Consider the following 14,645-nt stretch of genomic DNA (forward strand, 5'->3'; position numbering starts at 1 on the left):
CACAAGTACGCTCGCTCCACGCCCATAAATGATGTTGAACACTAAATTTAATAAATAACATCTACTTGGCATCTAAGGCACGGCTGGATCGGTCTATGGGCACAACCCTAGGGGTTGGTCCTACCGGGCAATGTGTTTTTTGCCAAAAAAAAAAGGTTAACCATGATCCTATAATGGAACAATGATAAAAATGTTCTCAAAAATATGGTGGATCTGAATTCCATTTTCACACCTACCCATCATGTTCCATGTTTCGTCTATGTGATTAACCTAGTTGTCCTAGTGGGTCTAGCAAAGCTTTATTTTCCAGAATTACGATTGATAGACGATGATGATCCTAAGATGATGCAGCCAAGTATTTTAATAAGGGAGTTAATTTGTACACTATCTAGTCCTTCTCTTTTTTTTATGTTGTGTCATGAGTTAATGAGTTGATAATCCTCAATCTGTGGTCAACTTTACTAGCCATAAGATATCAAGAGATATAAGTAACATTTGACATTCCATAATACAACAAACTGCCCCCCTTGACTTGCCTACGAGATGGAATTCCACCCATGACATGTTGGAAGCAACCGTGAAGAAGAGAGTTTGTGTTCAACATGGCCCTCAAATTCAATCTTCGACAGTAAAACCTCAACAGTACTTAGGAATGGGAAATGCTGACCAAGTTCATCAAAATTCTGAAGCTATTTGCAAATGCCACAAACTCATCAACTTGGAAATTGATAGTTCATTTGGTTGTCAATGATATAACATTGATGAACACTCACATTGGAGATATATATTTTGCATTTGTAGAAATAAACTGGGAGCTTAAAAGAAGAATCACATGTTTTGTGCACAATTTCTATCAACCTGATAACTATAAATCTGGCATAGTATATGTTTCAATCAAAAAGCAACACAATCAAGAATGCCGCATCGATGTTCCATCCTTTGTGAAACTAACTTCTACAGATTTGTTACAACACTCTTTTTGTTAGGTTATTTATGGCATTAGTTTGGTACAATGGAATTGTTACGAGCCAACTGTCTCTGTCAATATTGTCCCTCAGGGTTGGAGCTCTACATGATGCATTGTTCAGATCATGGGTCAGTAGTCTCTACAAATGAATTATAAGACTACATGGTTTGTCCTTTCTCTCCAACATAGGATGCATTCTCATGGTGGAAGGAGACTGGGAAATGATAATTTCCTCAACTAGTGTTGATAGAGAAACATTTTTGTCTATTTTGCCAACTAGAAATCTATTGAAGAGATAGTGGTGAAGATAGCGAAGGAGTTTATCTATTTCTCCACTTATCTCACTATTGTCACGAATAACAAACAGAACCAGAATGAAGAAAGCATTGAGATGATGACAACAATGAAGAGCTAGTTGTGGTCAGACAAAAACAATGGTCGTACTTGGAATGTTACAAGTAATAGATAGATGTGGGATGACAAGCTATTGTTAACATGGTAAAGACCCTCAAGGAGTTTTTTGGTACAGTATAGAATATCATATTGTCATTTTGTTATTTCGAGGTTATGTTGCAGATTTGTGGATACTTTCTAAGTGATGGAGAAGGATGAAACTTCTATGACCAATCATGGTGAGTTTTTCAAGGTAAAGATTGTAATTTTTCCCCAAAATGAAAAGCAATTTTTAAATTTGTTGTAATGAGAAGTGATCACCATGCACTATCTTTTGTTGTGGAGCTTGGAGAGAATGATATTGCATGAGTGTGGAAACGGGTTCAGCCGAGACAAACGGCCTAGGGAGTTAAAACTTCGCGTTACCTGAACCGATCAGTACTTGGCTACCTGAACCGCGCCATCGTTCCAACCAAGCGGTGATCGTCACTGATGAAGAATGATGGATAAAGAAAGAGAAGCAAAGAATAGAAGTGGCTTCCATCATGTTCTTGCAGAACCTGCTACGAGTCAAATAGTTCACAATGACTACCATGATCAAGCCGCTCCGCGGGCCCGTAACTTCGCCCGGCTTCCTTACTGGTAGCCAGCACCTTCGGTCCGGGTTACAACCTTCAAAGGCGCAACTTTAGGAGCGAAGAAGTGACGAGCAAAAGATGAATGAGGTTATCTTCAAGATAAGTTTATTTCATAAGGCGCGGAAGCGGTGAATATTAAGATGAAGACGAGCGTGAAGATGAAGATTCAGACGCGACTGATGGAGCGCACTTTTGGACTTAGAGAAAGAAGGCCTAGAAAATTAATGTCTTATTTTTCTTCGCATGTTTGTCCATCACATTTTGAACTAATTTGATGGTTAAATGAAATGTATAATTGATACTTAATAATTACAAATAAAATAAATTACAGGGAAAATATTGAAATTTTAATACAGTCGAAACGTGCAATGACAATACCATTGACAACTTTCAAGTCATCTCGATTGGATCTCTCATTGGGTGAGTGATTCGATAACATCAAATGGGTCAGTGACATCAGTCAAGTCAGTTTGATTGGTCAGGTTGGTGACATCAGTCACTTTGTCTCGACCAGTTTGGTCTGTCAGCTTTGTGATCTTGGTCACATTGATCAAGTCAAACCTGCCATTATGTTTTAGTGACAGTCATGTCAGTTCAGTTGAACCCATCATATGCATCGATGACACCAGTCAAGTTATTTTGATCAGACCCATCATGGAAAGTCAATCAAGTCGGTTTGCTCGATTAGATCAGTGATGCTCAAACCATCGATTGCTATGACAGTCAACGACAAGCTTTATTTTGACCAACGTGATTGACTTCACCAATTTATTTGCAACTTGACGAACTAGATTGCTCAATCAGTCTCTCTCCTACACTTATAACTTTTCGATCAATTTTTGATAATTGAAATTGAAACCATCAAACCTCTGGATGATCTCAAACTGGTATATTGTTAATTTGATCCCACACCTCTAGAGATTTGATCAGTTTCGATCGGGCTGCATTTTAAACTACTGAATCTTTCAATCAAAATTCAATCCATTCCATTTGATTTGTTCCCTAGTCCCTATGACAGTCGATGTTCGATATGAACATGACAACAAGATAGGGAAGGTCCAAATCGTGCGAGAAGTTCATTTTCGTGCGTTTGTGGGGTACAGTGCGAATTGCACGCATCGCACCGCACACAATATTCGCACACCGCACCGAACACCGCACACGGGTCAGTGCGGTGCAGTTTTGTGCGGTTGTGCAGATTTTTCTTGAAGGTGCGTCCCGCCCCCCTGCCGCCCGCACCCCCTCCCTGCCACCGCCCGCCGCCCACCACCCTCTCTCGCTGACGACTGCCCCCCCTCCCCGCCGCCAACCACCCTCCCCATCGCCCGAAGCCCCGCTGCCCCCTCTCTACCCCTCCTCCGCCTGCGGCGCCCCCCTCCCTCCACCCCCCGCCCTCCCCTGGCCGCCCGCCCCTAGAACCATTATAAATTTACCTAGAAAATCTAATCCCATTCCATTAAATTTACCTGGAACCATTATAAATCATTTTAAAATACCATTAACTTGGCATCTTAATTATGAAAGGTTTAGTGGTCAAATTAATGAGAAATTTTGGTTTAATTGGGAAGGAGACACGACATCCACGAACTCAACGACTGCCGCACTGCTCACGTTGTATCGTACACGTCTTGACATTTCTATTTTTTATTCCACGTTTTAAGAAGAGAGTCTTGCGCAGCTGTCACTATGTCCTTTGGATTTCTTTGTACGTGAGTATATAAATACATCTGTTACTAATTGAACTCTATCTGAGAGAATCCGAGATCAAGATGCTCGCCAAGATAGATCGCTAGCCTTCAACTGAAGAACTGACGACTTTCCTGTCTCCCTCCATAGTCGCTTGGGAACCTCCGCCCACAGCCATCGCGAGTAAATCGCGCGGGGTGGCCGCTTGCGACAACCGCATGGCTGTAGCGGGCCTCTATCGTCGGTTGCTGCCATCTCCACCGGCAATCGAGTTCGCCTCCCCCGAGGGCAAAGTAATCGCCGATGATCCTTATTTTTTCGTCGAGTTGGCATCTTTCCCCGGCTTCCTTCGCCTCCCGAGTTTTCTTTTTCTTGATATTCCGTGAAGTTGGAGTACCTTCGGCCCCGTTTTTTTACCGTAGGAAACGTGTATTTGGTTGTCTGCTCCCCGTTTATTCTTTTGACCGAATTCGTGTTCATGTCAATCGTCGCATCACTGATCGCCACAATGGCGCTGCCACTCTATTAGCCCTCGAAATTTGTAAAACAATTGCCTTGTATACCTGGAGGTCCAGACTTCCATTTACGTTTTTGAATTTTCCGCAGCATCTAATTGGAACCATCAATTTGACTTTTGCAGCAACTCTTCTCTGAGGCCCTTCTGAATGGAACGATGGAGGGTTTCTTCAGACTTATATCTTACTTCCAGACACAGTCCGAACCCGCCTATTGTGGCCTCGCGAGTCTCTCGGTTGTTTTGAATGCTCTTGCCATCGATCCTGGAAGGAAGTGGAAGGGTAGTGATGATTTTTATTGACAAACTTGCCTGGTGTATCGTTTCCATCTCCACTTTTTATACTTGCTTTCAAATGCATTTTTACGTTTGTGAGATCAAAAATGTCTATAGATCTACGTCTGAAGCGCTGTTGACTGCGGTCTGTATATGGCTTCCGTTTATCATTACTAATATCCACTGATGAAAAGATATCAGTTGATTCTCCTTGTCCTTAATAATCATTCTAGACAAAGCCGAAGTGCTCGTTATACCTCTGACTGCACACATAAAATTGAATGTCGGCCTTTCCCGGATCTTATTTTTTTAATAAAGCTGCCTTCTTGCTGTTGATTGCTTCCTTTTGCAGGGCCATGGAGATGGTTTGATGAAACCATGCTAGATTGTTGCGAGCCTCTGGAGAAAGTTAAAGAAAAAGGAATTACGTTTGGGAAGGTAGCTTGCCTCGCCAGCTGTGCGGGAGCCAAAGTTGAGACATTCCGATCAAGCCAAAGCTCTGTTGACGACTTCCGTCGCCAGGTCATTAGGTCTGCTTCTTCCGAGGATTGTCATATCATTGCGTCATATCACAGGAAGCATTTTAAACAGGTGACCTTATGAACTTATTCATGACCTTGAACCGTGGTTGTCATTCTTGGGGAGTTTTTTTTTTGTCCAGCTTTTTTCCCACTTGAATAGTCAGGCGTCTCTAATTTATGCGGCTATATTTCCTAAGACTCGTCAAAAAAACTGTTGACCTTTTCTCACTGTTTTCCTGGTATTTCGTCTGTGCCTTTGTGAGCCTTATGTTTACTTCTTGCAGAATGTCTGTTAAAACGTTCCAATTGACATACAAGTGTAAATTTACGTTATGTTTGATATTGGAGAATGACTGAAATGTTTTTTCCTGTACTGATAGAAAGCTTAAAACTCTTGTTCTGAATATACTCTTTACGTCATGTAGTCCATGTTTTTAAATGCTATGTGTGCGTTTGTGTTGTGTATATTTTTGTGAAATAAACGCAAGCCAGTATTAAATCTGTTCACTTCAACGCTGTAGACAGGCACGGGCCACTTTTCACCGATTGGTGGATATCATGCCGAAAGAGATATGGCATTGATATTGGATGTTGCGCGCTTTAAATATCCTCCCCATTGGGTCCCGCTATCTCTCCTCTGGGAAGCGATGGATACACTCGATGAGGCGACTGGGCTTCAGCGTGGGTATGTTCACATCTCTTACTTGTATGTTTGACTGGTTTTTGGAGTCAATTGCACGGAGATTCTGCATCTCAGATACTCTTTTGTTTTTAAAATCTCTAATTATGTGGTTGGTTTGGTGTTTAAGGCTATTCGAGTCAGTCTTTTGGGGAAACCTGCCATTAGATTTTTTGTCGTCTAGTCATGATTGTATTGCAGGGAGACCAGAATATACTTGCACATACTGTAGGGCCACAAAAGCTGTCCAAATGCAAAGAATTGGCATTACACAGTCGTTCTTTCATTTTTTAAATAATAAAAAACCAAATTCTCCATCTCCATCATCATCATCATTGCCGTGTGATTCACGTAGCCAATGCATGCTTACTAGAGTCAGTAACAATGGCGCGCAGTGGAGCATGAACAGTTGAGAGAAAGAGAGTATGTGCGAGTAAAAGAGAGAAGAGACCGTGTTGAAGCACACCATCCTGCTTAAAAAGGAAAAGTAGCGCACTTTCAATCAGCTATAGCTTTTAGCACAGTTGGTAAGCACTTGAATCTAACATGGTATAAGAACCAGGGCGCAGATTCAAATCCCAGAAGCAATACAATGCTCACTAGGGACATAAAAAGGGCCAGTGGCAGGTGTTGTGGGGGAGTGTTGAGAGACAACATCCTGCTCAAAGAGGAAAATAGTGTCCTTGCTAAAAGTGCTTGAATCTAACAGACATAACTAGGGAGAGAGAGAGAGAGAGAGAGAGAGAGAGAGAGAGAGAGAGAGTTGAGAAGCAGAAAGGTAAATCATGTACTGATCTGGAGGAAACCACCTCCGTTTATATTACAACTATTGGATCATACGTTAAGCGGATGATCTGATATGCATTACAACGGTAATTGAAAAACGGTTTGACCGTTTTTGTGTTGTTATGTCGCTATCAAAGCATAAAGTCATAATGGATCATACAAGATTTCTCAACACATCCATTCCGCAGTCTAGGATTACAGGACTTCTGAGTTTTATTGCCATCTTCTCCTTCACAAAATTTTCAACTATGCCACGTTTAGTTGGACACTACCTGCCTCTCAGAGATGTCGAAAATTGGCATTGAGGTTAAACTTTCATTTTTATGAAGTCTTTTGTAATGCTTTCTTGATATTCTGTTATGCTCTCTGTCTTTTGTTCACTACTCGGTCTGGGCCTTTGATGTTGCTACCTTACATTTCGTGCCTATTACTCAATGTACATTTTTTTCTCAGGTTCATGGTCGTCTCAAAACTTCCAAGGCCTCCTTCTCTGCTTTATACTCTGGTACTAGATTACTTTTCTCTGGTTTCTTTATTTTGCTTTATAGTTTGCCTTGCCCTAGATCCGATGGAAATTATGATCTGAATGAAAAGTAGGAGTTCCACCTACGGTAGCAATGCATAGGTGACCTGAACCCACAATTCCTTTCCTTGCAACGACATTATAGGGTTTTAGAAATTCTTCGAAGATACTTCGTACTCTAGGGTTATGGAGCCTGCTACAAGTTTAATCAGATTATTATTATTATAATGCCTCACATTCATGTTTTGAGTTTTCATTGTAATATTTACATCAGAACTAACATTCCGCTTTTGTTGCCGTCATTTTTTTTTTTGACAAGTTCATGTGAAAACTCAATAGGAGGTGCCCAAAAGAGCATGAAAGCAATATTATCCCACGACTGCCAGCACGGAGAAAAGAAAACAAGTCCAATATTGGCCACGTTGAATCCATTCTCAACCATGCCCAGTTACTTATCCATCATGCCTGCTAATGATCCCATTCCCTCTATTTTCTTGGACTTTTACATGGGCGCAGCTATGAATGTAAAATTGAAATTATGCAGAGTTGCCGGCACGAGAGCTGGCTTAGTGTCGCAAATTGTTTGATAGAAGACGTGCCCCTCCTGCTTGAATCGGAGATCCCAGACACGGTGACCGAAGTGCTCAGACTCATATTTTCTTCTCTTCCCGCAAGCGCCGGGGAGTTTATCAAGTGGGTCGTCGAGGTAAAGAGACACGAGGAAAACGGGTCAAACTTAAGCGCGGAGGAGAAAGGAAGGCTCTCCGCGAAGGTATTTATAAAATTCACATATTCCAGACCATATTAGAAATGAAGAACAATAAGTAAGTGGCTTCGTGATTTCAGGAGGTGGTGATGGATCAAGTTCGCGCGACCGAACTATTCAAATTCGTCTCCGAGTGCCTGTCAATGAACGGCGTCGAATCTTTCAACGGTGGGACTGAAGAGGAATCTCTGCCCGAGATAGCGGCCAACATTTGTTGCCAAGGGGCGCAGCTGTTGACGGGAAATCCTTGGGGGGGCGAAAGAATTTCCTCCTGCTCAACATGTGTGAAGGGCTGGTCGTCGGGGAGGGACAAGCCCTTGACGATCGTTTCTGGCACGGTGGTCTCGGGCGGTAAACAGCAGGGGGTCGACGTGCTCGTCCCCACGTCGCCGAGGAAATCCAACGGCTCTCTGTCCAACAGCAGCAGCAGCCCGGTGATGCACCCGGCCAACAACGACGTCTTGACCGTGCTGGTATTGGCGCTGCCCCCCGCCACCTGGTCGGGAATCAAGAACGCGAGGCTCTTGGAAGAAATCCGAGCGCTTGTCTCCGCCGAGAACCTTCCGGACGTCCTTCAAGATGAGGTAAGCCTGTCAATAAAGAAGAGCAGCGTGGTATAATCATGCGCGTGCGCGTGGGATGAATTGATTCCTTGACACGTTGATTCCGCAGGTTCTGCACTTGCGGCGGCAGCTCCATTGTCTCAAAGAGCAGTAGGAGAGGACGGCGCGCCTTCCTCCAGACCAGGCCCACGGCGGCCTCCATTCTTACATCTCATCCCATCCATTTCCGCAGGGCTGGGCGGGGGGGAGGATCTCCTGTATTCTGATCGCTTCTGGTTCAATGGACGTTGGGCAAAGAGGCTGATGGGTCCAATCGGGTGTTATCACAGGGCAACCCCCGACGTATCTTGCCATAAAACTAAACATTTCAGCAGTACCAGCCACTGACCTTCACATGGAGGGTTAATCAGCCCAACTTATATTTTTCCTAATTGGATAAATCTTTCGTCCACGGTTGCTCAGTGTGAACCAGTACTGCTGGGGAATGGCACGGCAGGGACGGGATGAATAATGAGTGGAAACCGATTATGGGTCTGTCGCTCTTTCGCCCCATCATGCGTCACAGGATTTTCAAAATTCCAGTCACATTTTTGTTGCCGTCGCTAAAGCTGTTGTCACGTCCTTGTCTTGTCACCAGACAATGTGCTCATCATAGGGGACTAAATGACATGTCCTGATTAAATGTTTTAAAAGTTTACTTTTATTTTTTGAAAATGAAACAACGATAAAAGCTAAGTGATACAATGTATGCAAAGTATGGTGAAAAATCAATTAGAAGACGTGGCAATTGCTGATTAGATCTACAATAGACTAAAAGATTCGGGAGTGGACCATTTATGGTCAGACTCCCAATGACCCACTCGGACCAACTAGACGTCCTACAAGGCGAGTGGACAACGAGAAGTCCAAATATGTCCATGGCCTGTTCTGCCAGGGATTATCACAAGAAACCCCTGCCTCTCGACAAGTAGGTGGCCTTGGCGACGAGAGAAATCATGAAGACCTCGGTGCATTGTTTTTGAATTTGATCCAAGAAGCTCCAAGAAGTTCTTGGTAGGTTTCTAGGAAGGTCATCAACCCAGGAAGGGTTCTTGGTGGTGAGGACGAGAGGCTATCGTCTGGAACAGAATCGGGACTATGACAAGCAGTGAGGAGGTCGACATGCTTCTTGCAGGGCGTGTGTTCTTGGAGAAGGAAACTTCTTGAATTTGTTCCAAGAAGCTCGAAGAAGTGGTTTCGTGAAGGTCGTCAACAAAGGAAGGGTTCTTGAATTTGTTCCAAGAGGCGACCGTCTGGAATGGAGCCAGGATGATGATGAGCAGTGAGGAGCCGGCGTGCTTCTTGCAGGCCGTGCGTTCTTAGAGTGGGAGACTTCTTGAGTCTGCTCCAAGAAAGCTCCAAGAAATGGTTATGTTGTCAAGAAGTGACAATGACATAAATGTCATTCTTCCACGGAGACATGCTTCAACGTGGTGCATCTGGCGTTGCGGCGTCGTGCGACTTCCTTGAGATCTACCCTAGAAAACTGTAAAGTAACTCCCAAAGGGAGGATGCGGGAACCCAAATGAACAAGACTTTCAAATTTCCGATTGAACTCCAAGGCTTCCTTGGGCATGACGTCCCTTTATATAGGTGAGGGAGGATGCCCAATTGGGCCGGACGAGGGAAAACCATCTCGGGACGAGAGATTTCCCCTTAAATGTACATCAAAACAAATAAAACAAAAAATATCAATGGATGAGGCCTAAACTCAATGGCCCATCCGACAGTTCAGAAATCAAAATACAAGAAAATACAAAAAAATAAATTAACGCTCGTGACCATAGTTAAGCCAAGTACTTGAAGTCGGGGTGGGGGGCACTGGCTTAGTCTGCACGGTGAGGTTAGACTAGTGAGATGGTCCTCCGCTACAGCTGTTGTCGCCGTCACTAGAGCTGTTGTCACGTCCTCGTTATGTCACCAGACAATGTGCTCATCATAGGGGACTAAATGACATGTCCTGATTAAATGTTTTCAAAGTTCACTTTTATTTTTTTGAAACATTTCTCTCTCTCTCTCTCTCTCTCTCTCTCTCTCTCTCTCTCTCTCTCTCTTGGAGTCCCACTCTCTCTCTCACACACTCATCTCTCCTTCACCCCCTCCCTCTCTTGTGCTCCCTCTCTCTCTCTCTCTATCTCCATCTATCCATCTACTCCCTGTCTTGTTCCCTCTCTCTCACACACACATGCATAAACTTCCTCTCTCTTTTTGTCTCCTCCCTCCCTCTATCTCTTTTGGTCTCCCCCTCCCCCCTCTCTTGAACCCCTTTTCTCTCTCTTTCGGTCTCCCCCCCTCATTTCTCAAACTTCCTCTCCCTCTTTTGGTCTCCCTCTCTCTCTCCCAAACCTCCTCTCTTTTTCTCTGTTTCCTCTCTCCCTCCCTCCCTCTCTCTCTCCCTCTCTCTCCCCATCTTTCTTGGACTCGCTCTCGCTATTCCAATCTCCCTCTCACTCTTTTGATCATCTCCCTCTTGGTCAATCTCTCTCTCTCTCTCTTGGTCAATTTCTCTGTCCAATCTCTATTTCTTGGTATCTATTGTTTTCTCTCTCCAATCTCTATTTTATTTTTTTCTTTTTTGCCTCTTTTTTCTTGGTTTCAAATTCCATCACCATTGTCATTTATGATGCCCATCCTATCATGCCACCCATCTGAGATCCTCTGTCACCGTCACATTATATTTCTTCACGTCATCCGTTACCTCCATGAGGTCAAAAAATGTCATTTGTCACTGTCAAGCCATCGGTCACGGATTCGTCAGCCTGATGGTTGATGTTTGTCATTCCCTATGTATTGCGAATCATTTTGAGCCTGATTAGAGGGGAGCAGTTTCAAGTGGCTAAACTTTGGGGGTTTAATCTGCAATTTGGCAGCATTTAAGACTTCATCTTGTGCAGCAATTCATGCAGTGTTCGACTATGCAACTGAGTTATTTGAGTATATCAGAATTCGAAGCTGAAGTAGTTGGTTAATTCCCTTGGGGATAACACTAGGTAGTATATTGCCAAGATAAATTACTAAGTGGGCCGCATTTGGCTGCCTGCCAGTATGCAATGGCTTACTGGGCATTGGCCTTTAGACTACTAATGGCACAAGGGAATGGCGCCTAATCCACATAGTCGTTTCTCTTGATCTGCAACAGGAATGTAAATTCCATCTCTTACTGTTCTTGTAATTTATCCTGTCAGGGGTACCGTGCAGTGCATATTTTTGTAAAAGATGCATTCCAATGCCTCCTCCAGATCTGTCAACCAATGCAAACCATCCGAAGGCTATGGCACCAACTGCGGGTGTCCCTACCTCTGCATAAGTCATAGCCAAGGACTATGATGGGCGTTTCCAGTCAAACTTTATGTGCAGGGTGCCCACCGCATTAGTGCATGCCCACCATTTTTTTTGCAAGCTGTGGACCGTGGGTTAGTCCCATAAAAACCAGAAAGTTCGCATGATTTGTTGGATGATCAAGAACTAGACACTTAATTTTGGTTCCCCAGAAATAATACAACAGAAAATTGCAAGTATTCTTCCCTGTGATTGCCATCAACTCTCTCTCTCTCTCTCTCTCTCTCTATATATATATATATATATATCTCTCTCTCTCTCTCTCTCTCTCCCCTCGCCTTAGCTGACCTGACATCACAGTATCGGCATAGACGCTTCCGATGCCCCTCGTTCCCCTGACATCCCTATTCTACGTCTGGTACGGTCAGCGAGTGCGCCAAAAACATTCCATTCGTCCCTCGCAGTGAAATTCATGACTATCTTCCTAATAGATGATTTTGAGTAATCAAGGGCTTTTTATTCATCATTTTCATATTTTTTCGGCGTCCATGAGACCTCTCTCTATATACTGTTTAGGGATCTGGGCTCGGATTATTTTACACGAGGAAGATACATGCTCTGATCCCTGGCCCCTTCTAAATAGATAAACAGTATACGTACCAATACCTCGTGTAATTTCAGAAAATTTTGTGTCTTATCCAGCACCTTTTGGTTCATTTTTTAGCAGAAGAGAGCAAAGACGAGCGATCGTGACTGCGGATATCGGTTTCAGCGAAGAAGACGGCTCGGAGAACCGTCGGATCGGATCCGTTGGATATTCGCTCGGGGTTTTAGCCTTTAGCCTTCTGCTGCAAGAACCCTAGTGCCGGGTGTTGCATGACCATGGCGTCTGTCCCCCTTGAGACTCCCATCCGCTGATTAATCTGTCGCGCGGCGGCGGATGGACTGAAGATTACCTCTCAATCTCTCGAATCGTTCTCTCGCTCTTCGGCGGTGATGGGTCAGGCTTGTCTCGATCATCTTCTCCGAGTCGCCCCACTCTCCGGACCCGCCCACCGTCGCGGCCCCAAGCCCTCTCGCCGGCTGCGACCTCGCGCCTTCCGGGACGAGGACGCTCCGGCGCTAATGGCGGGGTGCGGGCAGCCGGGGACGAGGAGGGCAAAGGGGAAAGAGGCGGGGGGGGCATGGCGGAGGACGCCGCGGGGGAGAGGCGGCAGCCCGAGCGCCGCGTGCGAGGGGTTCTTCGTGGACAAGGACGCGGCATCGAACAACGAGGCGCTGCGGGGGCTGTGCGGCCAGGGGAAGGTCTACGAGGCGGCCAATCTGGTGGAGGTGATGGGGCGGGTCGGCCAGGTCCCCGACTTGTCCTGCTGCGTGAACCTGGTGCGCGGCCTGGCCAACGCCAACCTCACCGACAAGGCGGCGCGGGTGCTGCGCGTTGCCGTCATGTCCGGCGGCGTCCCCGACATCATCACCTACAACAAGCTCGTGGGCAGCCTCTGCCGCAACGCCCGCCTGCCCGCGGCGGTGTCCCTGCTCGACGACATGGCCCCCAGCGGCTGCCCCCCCGACGTCATCACCTACAACACCCTCCTCCGCGCCATGTTCGACCGGGGGATGCCCGACGAGGCCGTCTGCTTCTGGCGCGACCAGCTGCGGCGCGGCTGCCCGCCGCTCCTCATCCCCTTCACCCTGCTCGTGGAGCTCACCTGCGCGAGCCTCGGCTCCGACTGCGCGCTCCGAGTCATCGACGCCATGGCCCTCGAGGGCTGCCACCCGGACATCGTCACCTACAACGCGCTGCTCAACGCGCTCTGCCGCAAGGGCGGCGGCCTGCCCCCGGCCGCCGAGCGCGTCGTACGCCACCTCCTCGCCCGCGGCCTGGAGCCCAGCGCCGTCACCTACAACACGCTGCTCCACGCCCTGTGCGGCGGCGGCGGCGGCCGCTGGGCCGCGGCGGACGAGCTCATCGCCGTCATGAGAGCGTCCCCCTCTTCGCCCCCCACCGTCGTCACCTACAACATCCTCATCAACAGCCTCTGCCGGTTCGGGCTGCTGGGCCGGGCCATCGAGCTACTCGACCAGATGGTGCGCGACGGCTGCGCCCCGGACATGGTCACGTACAACACCGTGCTGGGCACCATGTGCAAGGAGGGGCTGCTCGCCGAGGCCGCGCAGATCCTGCGCTTCATGCGCGCCCGCGGCTTCCCGCTCGTCCTCATCACGTACAACATCTTGATCGACGCGCTGGCCAGGAAGGGCGACGTGGCGGCCGCCATGGCCCTCTTCGACGACATGGTGCGCGACGGCATAGCCCCCGACGACATCACCTACGGCTCCATGGTGGCCGTCCTCTGCCGCGGCGACATGCCCGAGCGGGCGGCGGAGATGCTGCGCCTCATGTCCGATGGGGGGTGCAGGATCAGGGCCACCACCTTCACTCTGGTCGTCCGGGGCCTGTGCAGGGCCGGCAACCTCGACCTCGCCATCGATGTCTTGGCCATGATGACCACCGCCGGCTGCCGCCCCAACCCCGGCGTCTACGCCTCCCTCCTCCACGGTGTTGCCGCCTCCGGCCTGCCCCGCGAGGCCGCCAAGCTCCGCAGACGCTTGGTAGAGTACCAGGTTTTCCGGTAGCGTCCAGTGGCATTCTGGATCCCCGCCTGCTTCCTGTACAGCTCCCGTGTGAGAAGAGGGCGTCTGGTACATCACCTCTCAAGAGGCAGGCCCGATGGAACCACCATTTGGACGGAGCTTGCTCGCCAAGGTTCCTCCGAGGTGCACGCTTGCAGCCTGCCGTCGAGGGCCCGTTTTGGGGCTGCTCAAGAGTTCCTTCTCCCGACGGGAGATGAGAAAGAAGCCCACGTACTTCCCATATAGACCCTCTAACCGGGGTACCAGGCCTTGGCTTTGCGCCTGGCCTCGTGCCCCCTTGTGCCAGATATATCGTCAACCTGAAAGGAGACCTTCCTGCGTTCAACGATGGCAATCTTCTTCCGGCATCCTAGTGCAAGC

The 14,645-nt window shown here is 47.2% G+C and overlaps 2 protein-coding genes across 2 annotated transcripts; both read left to right on the forward strand.

Moving 5' to 3' along the window:
* Positions 1-3,742: 3,742 nt before the first annotated feature.
* Positions 3,743-8,761, forward strand: LOC144701387 (glutathione gamma-glutamylcysteinyltransferase 1-like). Its single transcript, XM_078573202.1, has 8 exons — positions 3,743-3,977; positions 4,325-4,481; positions 4,827-5,065; positions 5,517-5,680; positions 6,914-6,965; positions 7,528-7,755; positions 7,830-8,333; positions 8,422-8,761. The coding sequence occupies exons 1-8, from the start codon at positions 3,903-3,905 to the stop codon at positions 8,464-8,466; spliced, it is 1,464 nt and encodes a 487-aa protein (XP_078429328.1). The 5' UTR covers positions 3,743-3,902; the 3' UTR covers positions 8,467-8,761.
* Positions 8,762-12,360: 3,599 nt separating this feature from the next.
* LOC144701388 (Pentatricopeptide repeat (PPR) superfamily protein) lies at positions 12,361-14,413 on the forward strand. Its single transcript, XM_078573203.1, has one exon. It carries the CDS (start codon positions 12,627-12,629, stop codon positions 14,265-14,267), a length of 1,641 nt encoding a protein of 546 aa, XP_078429329.1. The 5' UTR covers positions 12,361-12,626; the 3' UTR covers positions 14,268-14,413.
* The last annotated feature ends 232 nt before the right edge of the window (positions 14,414-14,645 follow it).

Source organism: Wolffia australiana, chromosome 3, assembly GCF_029677425.1.
Source record: "Wolffia australiana isolate 7733 chromosome 3, ASM2967742v1".
Taxonomy (NCBI): Eukaryota; Viridiplantae; Streptophyta; class Magnoliopsida; order Alismatales; family Araceae; genus Wolffia; species Wolffia australiana.